This window comes from Labeo rohita, chromosome 7 (genome assembly GCF_022985175.1).
Source record: "Labeo rohita strain BAU-BD-2019 chromosome 7, IGBB_LRoh.1.0, whole genome shotgun sequence".
In the NCBI taxonomy this organism is placed as follows: domain Eukaryota; kingdom Metazoa; phylum Chordata; class Actinopteri; order Cypriniformes; family Cyprinidae; genus Labeo; species Labeo rohita.
Window position 1 is genome coordinate 23,381,382 of NC_066875.1, and position 20,354 is coordinate 23,401,735.

General features: G+C 37.1%; 1 protein-coding gene across 1 annotated transcript in view; it reads left to right on the plus strand.

Moving 5' to 3' along the window:
* Window positions 1-20,354, plus strand: part of itfg1 (integrin alpha FG-GAP repeat containing 1) — a 167,234-nt gene that overhangs the window by 19,358 nt on the left and 127,522 nt on the right. Inside the window, exon 7 of the mRNA XM_051114140.1 lies at window positions 13,704-13,750. Coding sequence (XP_050970097.1) covers window positions 13,704-13,750 — 47 coding nt within the window. The remainder of the gene's footprint in view (window positions 1-13,703; window positions 13,751-20,354) is intronic.

Consider the following 20,354-nt stretch of genomic DNA (forward strand, 5'->3'; position numbering starts at 1 on the left):
ACAGCAGAAGCTCTTTAGAGAACTTCTCTATTGAGATGACAGTCCAAAATTGACATCTCCTGTTCTTTTAACTTTGTTCTTCTAAGTCTCTTTAGAGTCTTGTCACTCTCACAACACTCCAGCCTCTTTATCAAAGTCTCATTCACCTGTCAAGCTCAAGTCGCCATCGTCTGATCTCATTGACAGCATTTCGGCCCTTTAGGACAGTCTAGCTTAGCTCGTTGACTCCCTCAAGGGCATTAGAAATGGAGTCATGGCTGGTTGGCGAAGTAACAGCTGTACAAATAAACAGCATTCCACCTTTTGAACTAGATCTTTGGAGAAAGATCTAGAAACAGCCCTGCGGCGTCAGCCACAACACATATGAGATGGGCCCTCTAATGCCTTCAGACAGAGGGTTTTGTTAGCTTTGTGCTAGCACTGGTGGCATGATTTGTTTTGTTGAATGTTTGATGTTGCAGCTGTAGCTAAATTTAAAGTGGTCACATCATGAGGCATAAATTTTTCCTTGATTTTTCGCATTGAAGGAGATTTTGAGCTTCCAGCCCAGAGCGTCTCGTTTTTACATCTTTTGCCTTTACATGTATAGGCACTAAGACGTAGAGCAAGAAAGCAATGGTTTCTCTCGCTCTGATGGAATAGTGTCTCAGAGGCGGAGGAAGTTGCTCACAGCGGGCGAGCCGATGATAATGGAGATCATTTGGTGTGCAGCATGTCAGCATTGTTTGGAACTAATGAGAGCTCAGAAGTTGTGAATGCATCGTAATTAACTACCAATCAGTTTCTTTGCCTTCCCTCCTTTATCATTTAGAGCTGATGTGCTTTTGTTTCACAAAAACGCACTTCTGTATTCTCCATATTGAATATGGGCTATGTTTGGAATGGCGCACATACTGTAGCCTATATAAATGTAAAATATCAGTTTCAAAGTTTTAATCAATTCTTGTTTTTACAGAAACTACAATGATTCTTAAATTCCAAGAACTGATTAGTCTAACCTGTTTTCAGTTAATGAACAGCACATTATAGCACCTCTCCCATTCAATAAGAGTTTTGTGATTTTGCTACTTTTAATATGAACTCTCAGATTTCAAATTCTGTCTGTTTTATTACAGTGTTCAAACGATAAGTGCCCTGTTTAATGTGGAGTGACAAAAAATACTGTATTCAATTTTTGTTTGAATTAATACATATTTTGTTTATTAAAGCCACTATTTAAGTGTTATATGTATATTAAATGTGTATTAAAAAAAAATTAATTAAATATAATTATGTAATTTAAAGTTCAAATTAGTGTTAGACTTTAATATTATAAAAACTTCCCTGAATGTAATTTCTGTTTGTACACAAATCAGCTAATTTTCTCTTTCAGTATTAAAGGGGTACAGTATCAACTGACACTTGTGTAAATTTTACAGCATTAGTTGATTTTATTTTATTTTTTTTTTTTTTTTTTTTTCCCTTAAGAAAATTTGAAATGTTTGTACCTTATGTACAGTATATCCAAAATATTTTAATTGAATCAAAATCGGAATTGAACCGAATCACAAGCTTGTGAAGCAGAATCGAATCAAATCGTAAAATATGTGTCAAAACGCCCTATAAATATAATATACTAAATGAATAGCATACTGTGTACTCTGTTACAAATAGTTAAAAAAGTGAACCAGTACACATAGAAATATTTAGCCCTAATATTTAGGATTTATGTATTGCATATAAATTAAATATACAAGTTTGTGTTAATACACAATAACCAGGTTTATCATCAATAAATCCAAGTGATTATATGTAAACCATTCTCATATCTAACTGAATCTTGCTTGTTCCACAATTCGCCATATTTAAAGTGTGCATACTTTATAACTGATACATTTTTCATAATAAATAGATTTATGTTGATTCAAAGGAATTTGAATAAATTAATTTTGAAAATATAATTATTTCATTAAAATTATTTAGAAAGAATAGGGCTGCCACGATTCCTCGATTTTTGTTTGAGTATTTGATTTAAAAAAAAAAATCATTGACTGCATTTTGCCCGTGTAATACTACTATTAAGAATTCACAAACACTATGATTTAATTAAATAAATAAATGCTATGCAGGTTTAATATATGTGCTTTATTCACATGTGTGTAGGTTAGGTTCTTGTGTAAGAAATGACAGTAGCTGAAGCTTTTCTATCATAAAGAAATGGCCCAATATGAAGATTAAGTGAACATTTGAATTAAATTTTGTTTAGTCAATATTAAAAATATGGTTTATATGGCTCAGTAAAGTGTAAAAACCATTGTCAGGCTGTTTCTGCCCTCTGCAGGCATGTGTTATAATGCATAATGTACATTAGCTCTGTTGTTTATAAAACATGATGTATTTTAACAGTTTTGTCCAATAAAACCATATGATTACTTGCTTTTTATTCTTTATTTGAACTAATTATTGCCTCAGTGCTATTACATATGTATTTTAAGTCATTTTAAAGGCTACTGTTCACTTACGTCTATTTTTATTACTACAATAAAATTAATTGTAATTACAAGATTACTCAATTAATCGTCAGAAAAATCAACAGATTACTCGATTACCAAAATAATTGTTAGTGACAACCCTAATTCAGACTGAATATTTTGGTTAATGTAGTAGGTTATCTGACAGTTTAGTTTTAGTTTTTGCTTTAGTTTTAGGTTTTGAAATCCTATAGATTTGTTGGCAGGCAGAGAGCAGCTGCAGAATAACTCATACACACAAACACCAAATCATCACAAGCCCTTCTGCTGAACTATATGTTAGTTTTAGGGTGTAAGGTACTGGATATGCTTATATCTCTGTTGGCATGGAAACCGCCGCCTCGTATCTGAGAAGTAGAACGAAATTTGGGATTCGGGTCTTGGGCTGATGCTGAAATATTGCACCCACATGATAGCCCTGCATGTTTGACAGACAGACGGTTCGATGCACACTGTGACTAAATCCATCATGACTTCTTCTCATCAGTACTGAGTTTGACAGGAAATCCATGTATTAACCGATTGTGAAAGGTGTATGCAAATGAGAGTGGAGCTGGAAGTCACAATCGCACTTTTAAAAAAGCCAGTCACGTAAAAATCCAGGAAGAAAAAATAGTGGTTAGGCTTTCTAGAATCAATTAAAGATGACAAAAACACATAGTAAACAGCATTCTGGGTGCGTAATAGATGACAGCTGTGAATAGCAATAAGACAGCAGTGGAAGTCCATTACATTGGGTTTCATTCGCTGTTAGAGAATCATGCTGTTGGAGGATATTACGTGTTATCTTCGAGCTATAGCTTTTGGCCCCCGACTAGGAACCATCCACGGTAATGGAACAATCTTGGTGGGAAAGAAAGATGGAATGAATGTGTGCAAGTGTGAGGATGTGTTTTAAAGGATGAGTCCGTGTATGTGCGACAAAGTGAAAGGTCTGTTAGGTCTGTGTGTGAGAGTGTGGAGAAGTGAAGAGGTGGATTTGTCTGCTGACACTGGAATGAAATTTAGTTGTAGGAAAAGAAAGGGGAAAGCTGTTTCTCTTTATTTAAGTTTCTGACATTTCTGACAGAGTTTGATGCAGAGCTTTTTTATAATAAAGAAATACAGCCACCACAAGTGCAGAAGTCATTAACTCACAGTGAAAACAAAACATTAAAAAATTGGATGATTCTCTCTGTGGCTTTGAATAAAGTGAATTTAAATGTGTATTATATTTTTATTATACTGTATAAGCTCACATAACACACTGGCAAAAGACACAAAATGTGGCATTTCTTTATGTGCTTAATTTACTCATTCTACTATATTTGAATTAGAAATGAATGTGCGGTACTGTGCAGTAATCACAGTGGTTATCTTAAATAATCGTGACCGGCTTACTGGGTCATATATAGATTTTTCAGCCTTTCAGTGAAATTCAATACACATCTCAATAAATGTGTAGCTGGTCAGGAATTGCTTTAAATGGTGATTTAATTGGTCAGAGTCATTTCAGCCAATTAGCTACTCTAGTAGATATAGTATATAATATAGTAACAGTAAATGTACTGTGAGATGTTAAATGTGCATTTCAATATATAAAAAAATACACCTCTGTTCAAAAGTCAGTATGATTTTTTTTTTTTTTTATAAAGAAATGAATACTTTTAATCAGCGAGGACAGACAGAATGTATTGAAAGCGATATGGAAGACTTCTACTGGTGCTATTATGCTTTTTTACTTTTTGAACTTTAGTCAGTGTGTGGTGTGTATCTTTGGGCATAAAAAAAGATCTACAAAGTTACAAATCTCCACTTCAAAAGGAGATATTTTGTTTTTAAAAAAATCCCTTTTCAAGAACTACAACGAACGGCTCCTTTTGACTACAACGTTTGTTTTCCGCATGCAATGATGTCACAACACTGGTTTCGGGCATTGAAACTAAGTATGTAAATAATGAAATACATTAGCACAATAATATCATGTATTGGCGATCTTGCAGGCTGATGATAGGACCCAACACTACTGTAGCGTATTATTTACTCACCCTCCAGGAATCCTAGGTGTATATGACTTCCTTCTTTCAGACAATTGCAATCAGAATTATATTAAAATTTATCCTGGTTAATAAAGGCCTCCTGTAACGAATCGATGTGTTTTTGTAAGAAAAATATCAATATTTAAAACGTAAGAATCACTTTAATCTAGCTTGCGCTAACAGTTGCACAAGGAACTTGTTTCTTTGACAAGGGGCGTGGCAGTACTGAAACACCGTCTAAGCTGTTCTCCAATCGCAACGCAGTGGGAGAGCTAACCAATCACAACACATTTTGTTTTTCGTAAGGCGGGCCTTCATTAAACCTGGAACTAATCGAGCCTTATGTGACAGGCTGGGAGAGATGTATTGTAATAATGTAAATTATGTTAAAAATAGTGCGTTTTTTAAACCACCAAGCATGAAAGCATGTTCTAGTACACCCCCAAAACAAAATCAAGACTTTGTACAAGAGCATAATGCATCACAGTTTCCACCACTTTTTTTTTAATTGTAATATTTCACAATTTTACTGATTTATTGTATTTTAGATCTTATAAATACAGCCTTGGTGAGGATAAGACAAAATATAAAAACATTACAAAAACATTAAAAAAAAACTAATTGTGACCCCTAACTTTTGAACTTTGGTGTTGATGATGATGATGATTGTTATTATGACTATTGTTGTTGTGTTTTACTTATTAGAATAAGTAAATATTAGAAGTATTTAGTATAAATAGAATTTTCACACTTTATTTTAAGTTCAGGGTTCCTACAGGGTTTGGAAAAGTATGGAGAAAAGAAAGCAGAGTATGGAAAAAGTCTTTCCAGACTTTTGCCCTGATTTAGTTTTTATGATAGAAAATCAAGAATTTATTGAAGATAAATGTATCATACAAAAAGTCAAAGTCAAAATACAACTGAATAAATTCATGGTGCATTTTTCATTATGCAAAATGCAGATTGTAAGCATTTTTGGTTTCTTCTCAAAATATTCTTAGTAGCATATGTGGATTCTCATGTGCACATATATATATATATATATATATATATATATATATATATATATATATATATATACACACACACACACTGGTTTATTATCTTTGTGGGGACTCTTCATAGGCGCAATGGTTTGTATACTGTCCGCACTGTATTTTCTATCCCCTTACCCTACCCCTACCCCTAAACCTAACCCTTACAGAAAACTTTCTGCATTTTTACTTTATCAAAAAATCTCATTCTGTATGATTTATAAGCTTTTGTAACCATGGGGACCTCAATTTAGGTCCCCATCGTGACACGAGTCCCCATTAGTATGTGTGTATTCAGGTTTAAGTCCCCACCAGGATATATAAACCAAAAGCACACACACACACACACACACAGACAGACTTTTATGAGAAACCATTAAACTTAGCACATAGGACAATGCACACTGATCCACCTATTGCACCATCAGCCCATTATGGTTTCAAAGAGAATGTGTCAAAAAAAAACTAAGGCTTTGAAATATGGCATAAAGCCTTAACGAAAGCCAAATTTTAAACACTTTTTTACAGTACCTTTCTTTTTTATAAACCCTTGAACTTGGCAAATTTTATGCCATCAGCCCATTTCCTATCATGGTTTCTCTGCCACCACAGAGGATGTGTTTAATTGGACATTAGGCCTTGATATTAGAGGTGCTACTATAAGAAAAGCCAAATTTTGAGCAAGTAGATCTGTTAATTCATGTGCATCATGTTTTATTCATAATACAATGGCAGTGATGCACAAAGGAAGTAGGTTATATAAAACTACAAATTGTAATGCTTTAGGGTTATGGTTATGCAAAAAATTTCCATGCGCATGTGAATAGTTTCTCGAGGGCACAAAAATTTTCTTGTGTGCCTATGACTGTACTGTATACCAAATATAAAGCTGAAAATAATGCTCTATGAACCATTTATCTTAAAGATGGTCTGAAAATCTACTGAGAGGTTTGGAAATTTGAGTGTGGAAAAGTATGGAATTCTGAAATGGAAAATGTGTAGGAACCCAGGTCCAAATCTCGCTATTAACAAACCATTAACAACTTTTGCCTCAAACTCCTAATTTGCTGCTTATTAATAGTTTGTAAGGTAGTTTTTTGGGTTTTTAGAGGGATTAGGGATGTAGAATATGGTTATGCAGAGTATAAGTACTCATAAACAGCCAATATGTTGACAGTAGACTTGCTAATAAGCAGCTAGTTAATAGTAAGAATTTACGTCGAATTTGCCATCCTGAAAAATGTTCTCCTTCATAATGTGTCATGTCTCAGAATAATTTTTCTGAAAGTAACAAATGGTAATGTAGAGCGTCTGTCTTCAAAAGCCTCTACCTGCGTACAATATCATGGTAGAAATCTGCTTCATTACATCTGTCCTAATAAAAGGAGAAAGGCAGTTGTTTGTGACCTCCGTCTTCTGCATGTTGTGGTGCTGGATTTGCTTTTTGGTGTGCTTATCAGTTTCATAACTTACAAAACAATATAATGTTGTGCGAAGACTGTCTCAGAGGAACGGAGTAGATTTTATTGATCTCTCTTTCTCGCTCTCTCTATCGCTCATTTCCTCCTTTCTTTTCGCTCTCCTCTTGTTGTCACACGTCTGCCGCTGAACACGTTCGCTTTGCTCTCTCTTCTTCCTTCCCTTTGCTCTAAATAAGAGGGTGCCGGAAAAGAGGGCAGCAGCAGTTGAAGGAGTTTTGGAGACAGATGCTCTCACATCTCTCCTCGCCTGTCTCTTCTTCCCGGCGAGCCCGTCTCTGCGTGCGTTTCTGCTGTTACCCATAATGCCTCAGGAAAGGCAGTTAGAAAGTAGAGTGATTCTCCAACATTTCTCAGCTGAAAGAGAGCAGGCCACTGCTGTGCTTCATACTGTGTACTCGTTTAAATGCTGTCATTAGATATAATGGAAAACTGTTCCTCCTCTAAAAAAAAAAAAATCCCCCCTCCAACTGCACAAGCCCTGCTGTGACTCACGGTATCTCGGATTCCCAGTGCACGTTAGCTAGTTTATATATGTTCAAAACAGCAGGTCCTCTTGTAATTGTCGTGCTGCCTTTGTTCATTTTTGGGTGCATTTTATGAATGTTTGAAATCTTACGTAATCACTTTTAGGGATGCTATTGTCGTTACTCCACTTGCTATGCTGTTCCACGTGTGATGCTGGAAGATAAATGAGATCTGTCTCATTTCCCTTCCAGCGACACGACACTGGCTTTGTGTGTGCCGGAAAATAGAGGCACAGCGATTTTAACACCACATTGTTTTGTAGCTTGTAAGACAAGCTTTATATATTCTGAACAATAACATGGCTTCTTTATGCAAAGTGATTTTTGAGGCAATTGTGGTTTGTGCTCAAAAGTGGCTTTTTTTGTGGTGGTCAGTGGTTAAATTGAACATCAGCTAGATTGTTTTTGTATATGTTTTTATATTTATTGCATGGATTTCAGTGATTAAATGCTCTTTAGCTTCAGTATCATGTTATTTTTGTTTATTAATGTTTTCTTTCAATAGCACTTTGAAAATCGGTCTATGGTTCGTAATGCTCTGTTGACATACAAAGCACTTCACATATAATAGCTGCATCAGGAAGCTGAAGCAGTAGGTGTATTCGGAATTCAACTGCAGCTGGATGTAACCAATTTTTTAGATTTGCCTCCTGCAGTCTGGTGATTTAAAAACAGTTTGCCAAGTTGGACTTCATCACAAATTAATTGGATTAGACGCAGTATTTGTCAAAAACACAGACATTTTCAAGCTGGTCTCATGACAAAAACGTACCTTGGGGAACTTTTTTGTGAGACACAAAATACGTACTGTTTAAAGGAGAAGTCCACTTCCAAAACAAAGATTTGCAAATAATTTACTCACCCCCTTGTCATCCAAGATGTTCATGTCTTTCTTTCTTCAGTCGTAAAGAAATTACATTTTTTGAGGAAAACATTTCTGCATTTTTCTCCATATAATGGACTGATATGGTGCCCTGATTTTGAACTTCCGAAATGCAGTTTAAATGCGGCCTCAAACGATCCCAAATGCGGTTGTAAACGATCCTAGCGGAACGATCGGGTATTTTCCTTAAAAAAATACAATTTAAATACTTTTTAATCTCAAACGCTCGTCTTTGCGTCTGCACTCTCTCATGTTGGACAAAATTTCTAACCCCCATGCACGTGCAGCACCGCGGCAAGTTAAACACATTTAATGACTTCACAGGCAGAGTATGCATATAGGTACTTCCCAAAATTAATTTCAGAAAGGTTTGAGGTAGTGTAATGATCTACAGTAAAATAGAGGTTTGATAATAACTAAGCGAATATTTATTCGTAATTTTTGCTAAAAATGAAAAGAACAGTTAAACAAGTCATTCAAAAACACAATTACACACAAAATCAGTCAGATGCCAACTTTCAGACACCTTTTTATGTTTTACCTCACCTGTCACTGAATCGAATGCACCGGATAAGAGGATATCATAGGCAGCAAGCATACATCTATGTTGCCTTCAACAGTCGATCAGATGAAGGTATATCAGTAGACAACGTACCTCCTGAAGGCAGCATTTTTCAGCTTTCATAAACAGCCAATGTGTGAATTTTCCTCCCCTCTGTCTCACCATCCTCCCTTCACGACACATAATCTAAAGGTGCTCCTCAATTATTTAATTCTAACAGCTCTTTCAAATATTAATGCCTTAATGGAGGTACTGTGCCAACTGGGTGATGTAAAAAGAAAAACAACAACAAATAATATGCCATACAAGTTCCCACAGCATGGTGGGAAAGTGAGATCGCATAGCAACAGAGCGGCCTGCGTGCTGTTACCGAAGGAAACGAGAGCATGAAATGAATCAGAGCGCTAATCAAGGCATATTTAGTACATTACTGCAACATGTATAATCAAATTAATTTGATTAATTGTCTGAAAGTCACATTACTCCCTGTCACTCCCTGTTACTCCCTGTTATGTTCTCCAGTGCTTCTGATTAGACAATTAAATTGGACATTTGTGTCTGAAAGGACGGTTGATTCTGCTGATTCTCACATACCCACAACACGCATGTTCAACAGCTAATCGAGCGTTTGTTTCAAATGACCAAGGTGCTCCTTGTGGTTTCCAGAGCTTTCCTACCCACCCGTGGCTGCTTCATCATTAATGTTTTTTCAAGGAAGCTAAATGAACTCTTGAAAACTGCCAGTGGATGTTTAATTTAATTTAATCTACAAGTTCACAAATACATACTGTTGTAACAATTATTTCATGGTCATACTTTTGAAAATCAAACTCAGTGTTTTAAATTTGAAAATATCTTGTTTACTTGCTACTCGGATTGCCTTGAGCAAAACTCTTGAATATTTTTCAAAGATTTGATGCTATAAACCTTCCAAACTCTATCAAAAGCAGCAACTACATCTTCCTTGGAGCTGTCTTTTGTAGCAGCTTGCTGCCTTGTAAACAACATTTTGTTTCCAGGTGGACTGGCAAAGCAGCCAATCAGTCAGATCGGAGCTGTCTAGTTTAGAGAGCTTTTGCAGTTCTTGAAAAACATATCAGACGGTGAAAACCGAGTTGGGTCCATGGCCATGCCACATAAAGGCCATCTTACTTGTTAACTTTTCTGCAAGAAAGCAATAAAAATTGGTTGAAACTAGCCTTGAAAAACATACACGTGTTTGATTAAAAAAAAAAAAAAAACGTGAAAACCTTTAAAAACTTGATTTGACATTTTAAAAGCTTAAGTGAAAGCAAAGTAGTTTCTGAAAGGTTTATTGAGAGTGTCTGTCTCAGCCTTTGCAGATGCATTCAATATGTCTAGCACTGTCATTATTAATAAAGAAATAAACGTTTTAAGTTTGTACCTTTAGAAGTAATAGAATTTACATTGTTATTCCTAAAATTGCTTTTATAAAAATCTGGTTACTTTTTAGCTGACACACCTCTTAAGTTTACCCACTGTTGACTGTTTAATTAGTAAGATACAATTCTTTATCTCACTAAAATAACTTATATTAAATAGATTTGAGTGAATGCTAAATGATTGAAAGGAAAAACAATGGGTGTGTCTAAATAAACTCGTCCGATGTAAGATTTGCTGTAGTTGCTGTTTAATTTGGGACCAAAACCAGATTGTCAAATGCCATTTTGGAGGAGGACCTTTTTTCAGGGTCATGTTAACATTTCACTTGTCAAACTGCTGAATGTGTTAGAAGCTCTAGCCTTTGTAATAGTCACTTAGAATGAAAGTTGCTATTTTTACACATCAGCAGAAATTCTTTAAAGTGAGCTCGTTGTCTGTCTAAAGGTGCTGGTGTATGACAATGTACAAGCGTGTGTGCATGTGTGTGTGTGCATGTGAGGCTTCAGACCGGAGTGTAATCAGCCGACTGTACCAGTGGCACTGCTCTAAGTCTGATTAATGAAGCTGTTTATTCCGCACCTCATCAGCCACTGCCAGCGAGCTCTCCACTCCCACAGGGAACACTACTTCACCAAGAAAGAGAAAGAGAGAGAGAGAAGAGGGATAAGAGATGGAATGCGTGAGACCTGGAGGAGTGAGATAGGGAGAGGAAAAGGTTTTTTTCAAGAGGACAAGGAAAAGGACAAAATGAGAGGCAGAGGACAAAGGTTTACAGCCAAAGCATAAGCTCTTGAGTTCAGTATCTGCTCTTTATTTCTCCTCAAAGGTCAGCACCAGCACAGATGCCCTAATCGCTTCAAACATCTGTCCCAGCCCACCTCATGACACTGGCTTTAAAACTTACCCACAGGTTCACCCCTTTTTTTCCCCCTCTTAAAGGGATAGGTCACCTTAAAATTAAAACTCTGTTACCTTTGTGTCGCTCCAAATCTCCAAACAGAACACAAAAAAATATATTTTGAAAAATGTTTGTAACCAACCACTGACTTCCATTTATATGAACAAAAAACATATTGAGACATTTCTCAAAATATGCTCTTTTGTGTTTTGTAGAAGAAAAGTCATACAGGTTTTGAATGATGTGAGGGTCAACAAACGAGGACAGTTTTCATTTTTGAGCAATCCCTTTAAAGGATTAGGTCACTTCCAGAATAAAAATGTCCTGATAATTTACTCACCCCCATGTCATCCAAGATGTTTGTGCCTTTTTTCAGTCGCAAAGAAATTAAAGTTTTTGCACTAGCACTAGTTCGACCTCACACAAAGAAAGTCAAACTGCCTTTATAAAAAAGGTAAAATTATCAGACGATTTTGAAGATGGAGGAGAAAATGAGATGAGTTTTTCGTCCTACACTACATTATTACTGCCCTTAAGAATGAACCATGCGTGCAAAATGAGCATTTGTGGTTAAAAAGTATATACATTTAAATGTTTTTTAGAAAATGATTGATCGTTTCGCTAGATAAGACCCTTATTCCTCGGCTGGGATCATGTAGAGCACTCTGAAGCTGCATTGAAACTACAGTTTAGACCTTCAACCTGTTGGTCCCCATTGAAGTCCACTATATGGAGAAAAATCGTGTTGTTTTCCTCAAAAAATTTTTCATTTCTTTATTTGACTGAAGAAAGAAAGACGTGAACATCTCAGATGACATGGGGTGAGTAAATCATCAGGAAATGTTTATTTTGGAAGTGAACTTCTCCTTTAAAGGGGCCACATTCTGCTCCTTTGCAGCATACTGGTGTTATTCATTACAGTGGGCAAAAACCTTTTCTGCAAATCAAACATTAAAGAAATAGTTCACCCAAAAATGAAAATTCTGTCATTTATTATTCATCCTCATGTTGTTCCAAACCTGTAAGACCTTCATTCATCTTCAGAACACAAATATTTTTTATGACATCTGAGAACTTTCTGACCCTGTGTAGACAACAATGTAATTACCACATTCAAGACCCAGAAAGGTAGTAAGGACTTAACTATTTTTCTGGGCTTTGAATCTGTCAGTTGGGTTGCTGTCTATGCAGGGTCAAAAAGGTTTTAAATGGGTTTATATATCATGCAGCTTTAGAAAGCGGTCTAATAATGCATTTCATGGATTCTCGTCCGTGAAATGTGCCACCCCTGGTATTTTACCGGTTACTCGACACGGACAAACTGCAATTTTTTTTAATTTTTTTGTATAATAGAGTACTCTGATTGAATTGAGGAATTGTGACAGCCCTAATTGACTGTGATAGTATTGTGCTTCCCAACTGTTATTCCAGTGTGGAAAGACCAGTTTTACAGTATATTTACATAAAAGTTTGATCTTGTTTGTTTTAAAAGAGTAAAGAAGATGTTGTATCATGGAAAACGGTCTCTTCCTCTTGCATTTTCTCACCCTCACACACAGAAGCGTTGACTGCTACATTTGAAAGCAGTGTAAGTCTGGCAGAAATAACACAGGGCTGTTACATGCCTCTTGCTCCATCTCCATAACAACGTCCAGGCCTCTAAAATGAAGCCATCATCACACAAAAGGAAAGAAGAACATTGACAGCAAGAGAAAATTACACCACTCGTCTGTGCCAATCAGTGTAATAACTTCGTATCGGACTCTGTCAGGAGAATCATGCTTGATAATACATGTGGTGTGTTCTTGTTATTGAGAGAAGGACACACAACAGATGAAATCACGTAAGTCGTAATGGTGATGTAGGGAACAACATCGATGTATTGAACATCTGAAATTGTCTGCTTTTTGAAGACACTAACTGGAGGTGGCACACGGTTTATATTGAGCTCAGGTTCAGTTTCACAGCTGGGCTTGTGTTTAATATGTCAATACACTGAGCTCATGGGTTACAGTTTCACACGTGTATTCGATCTCCGTGGTTCAACTGTGCTTTTGTCGGTATCCTTCCATCTGAGGTGTGTTGTGATAATCTTGCTGCTTCCTTCCTCACTTCCCCTTTTGTTTGATCAAGATTCAGCAAAGTCTCTTACTGTGCAATACTGTGTGGCAGGACTGAACGAGGAGCCGCTGCTGCCAGCAAGATGTTGCTAGTCCATTTCTCTTTCTGTGACAGGAATCTATACTTCCACCTGCTGATGATTGCTTTCACACTCAATGCAGAACTAGCTTATTTAAATCAGAATCGCACTGGCAAAGCAAGGAGGTCTGGTCATTTTGTGAAATAACTAATGATCCACTCTCTTTATCTCTCTTTCTTTTTTTCACAGATTTGTTCCTCACCACCGCAGACGGATTTGAGACCTGGATCAATAAGGTAGATTAGAGCATTACTTCCTGCCCTTTAATCTTTAACACTAGTGTATTAACATTGAGGAGCCAATTCCCACTGCTTGCAGTCATTTATGTGCATGAGCTGTCAATGTTGTATAAGCAAATCTCACTAAAGAATTATACAAATTAAGTAATGATGTAAAACAAATGAGCAGTTTGCATGACGATTGCAAATCTTGCAGATCGGCTCACTTATGCTCAGTTTGGCTCTCACTTTACTGAGACTGTACAATGTAGGGGATCTACAGAAGTCAATTTAGCTCAAAGGGAATCATTTAAGATTGAACAGAATCTCCGTTTTACAGCGGATCAATGAATCGGCCAGTGATTCATTGAGCGAGCCGTATAACATCAATTCGGTACTGGATACTAGTATCCAAAATATAGTGAAAACACTATTAGCACGGTAACAAGGTCGGCAGTTTAAGACATTAATCTATAAGCACAAAACACAAGATACTTCTCTTTTCAATATGAATAGGAATTTATTGGAAAAACCTAAGACACATAAACTAATCTAACACACAGACGCACATTCACACATTCATACAAGTTGCAGAAAGAGAGAGAGATGAGGAAAGAATGAGTTTAGAAGAGTGAAAATGTGAAATCCCAAGTTTATAGCATAAGTATATGCAATTGCTTAGACCTGAACAACCATCAATCATTTAATTAACCCTCGCGTTGAGTTTCTCAATGAGGTTATTAAACTTTATATAAAATGCACCAGTTCAGCTAGAATCTGGAGGTTGTACTTGCGTTGCCTTTGTGTTAAGGGGTTTCCTTTGACGTCGTTGCAGAAAGAGGTTCCCCAAGGTTGCTGATTGGTTGAAAGTTCGTGGTCGTTGGAAGTGATGTCTTGGGCGTCGGCTGGAGGATAGAGTCGTGTACGCTGGTTGAAGTTTTGAGGCGGGCACGAAGTCTGAGACACGGCTTAGCGGCAAAACTTAACTTAGAACACGAAACTCTCAACGGAAAGAAAAGGATTAAAGTAAAAGAAAGAAATGTGACGATCTCCTCATGTTTTCGTTTAGAGGAGTGGCTGGCGTGCAAGCCAGGAAACGTTCAAAGAACACAAAAAGCAGTGGCAAAAATGATGGCTAAGAGCATGGCTAGGAGCGATGGAAATAGCTAAAAGCCTGACTAAAAGCAATGGTTAAACCAATAGCTAAAAGCAAAATTTTATGGTGTCCTGTGGTTTTAAACTCCGCTTTGGACACATCCCAAAATGGTGTCTTGACCAATTAGATGTTGTCTTAACTCGGGATATTGCTATGTTTCTCCTCCCAAAACATAAATCAGCATGTTATCTTATCAGTCACATGGTCAGAATTTTCCCGCTCTTGCAGAGTATAATTTGGCCATGATTCCTATAACATGAATACAACGCATTTGACAATGAATTGATCGGTGGAAACATTCAAAGCATGAATTTTCAAACTCATACATACCAAACATGAATATAAACCCTTAAGCTATTCAATAGTTATTAAAAAGGACATACACAATGAGTGATTAGAACATAACTGACAAATGTGTGGGTAACATACATAGTAGGGAGTTATGCAATGGTCTGATGTTCATTCATAAGTCCTTTTAAGCATAATTTTGGTGCATATTTAGGTAAAAGGGACAGTCTCTCTGCCATTCTGTGAACTAGGGGCATGTTCTGAGGAACAAAAGAAGTTCCAGTCTTCAGAGTTTCAGTCTTGTTCTTGTCTTGGGGTGGGGGAGCACCACCCAACAAAGTTTCTTCATGCAATGGTCCTGATGTGCTGCATCTTTGACCATTAATCTTGGGTTTCTTGCCCCAATATTGACAATCTCCTTTCTGAGTTGGGATTATCAATAATTGTATTCTTTTGTTTTAATGTTGCAAGTTGTTCAAAGCTGTGAAAGTTGGTTGGTTAGGCTTACTTCAGGCTGGCTGGCGCCAGGGTATCCTGGACAGATTTATGACGTGGTCCTGGGCCTGTTTGTGGAATTTGGCTCTTTGGTTTCAACCAAATGTTCTGATCGAATCTTCCATTGTCTGATTCGCTCTGATACCCTACAACAATGTCACTCCATCACAGCGATCCTGACACCGGAACTGGCTCTTTAAAATACTAAAATTGTGATTGACTATACAGCATGTCTAGACATTTCCATCATTTGATTAATAGAATCAATAGATCAATAGAAAATTAACACAAGCATTTTCATCTTTTTTTTCTGAGTTGTACTGTTCTCTAAGGTCCACTTATGAAGTTAGCGAAAATTTTCAATAACAACCGACTGGATGTGCATTATCCCGCTTATTACAAGACTACTTGCCACAGAAGTAAATAATTAGACATGAAATACTGATTTGAGTTGAAATATTTGAACGCAAAGCTTCTGTGAAGAAAGCAGGTGCTAGCAAGTGGTGTGTTCAAACTAGACGGCATTTCACCGCATGAATAATTATAGCGATAAAAGGCATTGATGTAAGATGAAACTGTTTTAAAAATCTTACCTGTTTGTTAGTTATCTTACAATCTATTACAATCATTGCAAAATGGCTGTAGATATGTTTGTATGAAATGAGAGAGTGGCTCCATGATACAAGGATGACATAATTAAATAATGGTACACAAAATATTGATTTGAGTTTTAATATTTTATTAGCCAACCAAACGCAAAGCTTCCATGAAGAAAAAATGTCAAATGCAGTTACCAAGATGAGCTAGTGTTATTAGTTTTTACTGGTTGTTTACTCGCACTTGTGTGGTGCGACATTACCGTCAGATCCAATATATTCAGCACAGCATTGTCACAGTGAAATGAAGTAAACACAATAAATGAAGTTATCCAAATAACATAACACACATTCTTTTGGCTTCTGTACCCAATATTTAAAAAATGTGTTGGTAAATTTAAAAATATTGGTATCGACAACTACCAAAAATAAAAGTATTGGTATCGGGCGAGTACTGGAAAAAGTGGTATTGGTGCATCCCTGAAAAAGACAGTTGTGGTCAAAAGTTTACATACACTTTTGCAGAATCGGCAAAATGTTAATTATTTTACCAAAATAAGAGGGATCATACATCATATTTCCTTCTGGAGCATCAGTGAGCATTTGGACCTTCTGTAATAGTTGCATATAAGTCCCTCAGTTGTCCTCAGTGTGAAAATATGGGTCTTAAATTCATACAGTCATTGTTGAAAAGGGTTCAAATACACAAAAATGCTGAAAAACCAAGGAATTTGTGGGACCTGAAAGATATTTCTGAAAAACAGCAAACAAACAAGGGACACATGAACAACTGTCACTAAACAAAAAACGCATCTGTGGATCATTCAGGTAACAACACATTATTAAGAATCAACTGTATGTAAACTTTTGAAAAGGGTCTTTTTTTAATTCAACTATTATTTTCCCTTGTGGAATATATGTAAACATCTTTTATGTGAAATGTCTTATTCAGGTCAGTAATAAATAAAAAAATATCATGCATTTTGTATGATCCCTCGTAAGACGTGTTCACACTACAGGATATTCAGCCCGATTTTGCCCCAATTTTCCCCTCCAGAGAATCGGAGCAAAAATCTTGTTGAGGACCTCGACCGGTCCCGATGTTCGGCTCATATTATCTGGTAGTGTGAGGTGTTCACAGATTGAATCTTTTACCTCCCGATCTGCTCGCACACAAATCAGGGCCACCCCCATTAATATCAAACATGTTTGGTATTTAGGATTTTAAATCGGGATGGTCACGGCTATGATTACGTCAGTACTTTCACAACAGTCAATGCGTGACCACAAAACAGCTGCTGTACGGGTCTGTTGGATAGTGGAGATGGAGGAAACTGCTTCTTGAGTTTTTGTAGTAACGCTGTCTGTATAATATGTCGAACACATACCTCAACCGCAAGGAGTAAGAGAAGCTCTGGGGTGACATTGTCACGCTAACTAACATATGTAAACATTAGTTGCTGAAATGACGGCTCCCTATGGCATGATAATCTTAATCTTGTAGTGTGTGTTGCACCACGATTTTCAAATCTTGTAGTGTGTGCATGTTTAAGATTTGAGGAAGGTAATCTGCAAAGATTCTCCTTATGTGTGTGCTGCAATCAGATTTCATAATCGGTTAGGATTTTAAAAATCCTGTAGTGTGAGCCCGGCTTTATTTTGGTTAAATTATTAACATTTTGCTCATTCTGCAAGGTGTATGTAGACTTTTGACCTCAACTGTAAAGTTCATCCACTCTTTCCTAATGTTGGGATCAGAAGGAAGGCAATGCAAATTTCATGCTTTAACACATTTAGTGCTTGGTTGAACTGCATTGCAGGGTTAGTTTATACAACACTGGATTTACATTAAAAACAGTTGTGCTGCTTAATATTTTTGTTGGGCCTACTTTTTTAATGATTTTTTTTAATATATAGAAAAATCAAGAGAACATAATTTTTTAAAATATAATCTTTTATAACTCTGTAACATCACTTTTGATGAACTTTAATGCATTCTTGCTGAATAAAAGTATTAATTTCTTTCCAAAACATAATTAATCTTTAATGTTAAAGAGATGGCTCACCCAAAAATGAAAATTCTGTCATTAATTACTCATCTTCATGTTGTTTCCAACATTCCAAATCTCCGGAACACAAAGTAAGATATATTTGATGAAATCCAAGAGCTTTCTGACCCTGCACAGACAGCAACGCAACTGAAACTTTTAAGGTAGTGTCATTCTGCAGGATCAGAAAGCTCTCAAATTTCATCAAAAATATTTAAATTTGTGTTCCAAACATGAACAAAGGTCTTACGGGTGTGGAACGACATAAAGGAGAATTTTCATTTTTTGGTTAACTGTCCCTTTCATATAAATTTTATTAATATTAATTTCACCTTACTGATTCCAAACATTTAATCATTAATGTATAAAATGGAACGAGAATGGAAAAAATATGTACCCTCACGAATGTGTGGTCCTCCTACTTGTAACTTCTAGGTCACAGCTCCACTATACAATCAGAGTTGGTTTTAAAGCAAAAGAGCCTGAAGAACAAAAAGCCAGAGGTCAGAGTTAGAAAACAGGATAAGCAAGGAGAGCTGGAAAAAGACAGCGTGTTGACAGGCAGCAAGATGGATGGAAAGACTTTAAAGTGGAGGAAACCTAGAAAAATCAAAGGTGAAAAAGTAAAGGAAGTTGAGACAGACTTTCATAAAGGAGCATCTCTGAGCAGGTGGGAAACTACAGAAATAGCTGATGATAAATAGTTGAACAATGCGAGCGAGCAAGAGAGAGAGAGAGAGAATTGCTATGTGCCGCAGTGACCCAAGCCGACTGTAAAAGGTCAGTGGTGCGTCGTCTTGAAGCACCACAGCTTTTCCAGAGGGTTTCCACTGCCCTCTGTTCTCTTCCAGCGTCGCATGAGTCTCCGCCACTGATGGTGCTTCAGAGATACAGAGGGAGGGAGTCGGGTTAGATCGCCTCTCCTTCCTCCCGCAGGGCGCCTCATCATTTCATTCTGAGAGCAAGAGGTTGGTGACAGAAGTGCAGGGATGGATAAAATGACGTGCTGTGAAGACAGACAGGCAGGGTGGAAATAAAGAAAGGAGGAGATAAGTGGGTGGATGATTAAAGAGGGGGAGCGATGGGCAATTGCTAATCACATCTGAGGCAGCAGCCATTTTAGATTCTGCTTAGTTCATATTCCTTGAAAGAGGCTTAAAGGATCCGAATGGAAAAACACAGCTGATTGGCGACTAGTCTTTGATTACTGACTCTTACAAACACAAACAAACACGCACCGCCCCTCAGAATCATACTTCCGTGTACACACACACCTCTCAGGGAAATGTCTCCCAGTAAAACCGCAGTAATCCCACCACTATTTACTGTGAGGTTTGAGTTAACAGTCTTTGGTCACAGGCCAGTGCCCTGTGCTTCCTGTAGCACACTCCGTTTTAATTACTTTCCTCTCGCTCTCCTTAAACACTTATTCCCAGCCCTGATTATACACGCACGCGCACACAGCAGCTCCAGTGTTTGTTTAAATTGAAAAGCTTCAGCTGTAGACTGCATGCAAAGTCATTATTGTAATACAAGACGCCATCAGTCATTTTATCAGCTAGACGGAGCCGCCCGACCAAACAAACAAGCTAGAAAAAATTAGCCCTCTGATTCTTTAGCTTATTTGTTTTCCCTGAGCTCAGGTGATAGAGTTAGCCCACTGTTTGGTGAAAACACCATGACCGTGTAATTATGGCTGCCCTTGTAACATTAATGCGTCCTCACACGTTCAAGTTGCGCTTGCTCGCGTGTCACTCGCTGGTGATCCCAATCATGGCTGCCGCACCAAAGCTCAATCAGAGCACTGCGGCACTTAAACACGCATCGTGTCAGTCACACAGGAGCCACACAATCAACCCGCAGCCTCTATTTACAATCTAAAGCTTCAGTCAGACTCAGATTCAATCTTTATGTGCTTGCTTTACAATTTGTATGTACTACCAGGGGCTTCAGACGTCTGTGGATGAATATAAAGTATACAGTAACATTGTACTTCTGTCAGCAAATGATATTTTAGCCCAGCATACATCTTATAGATT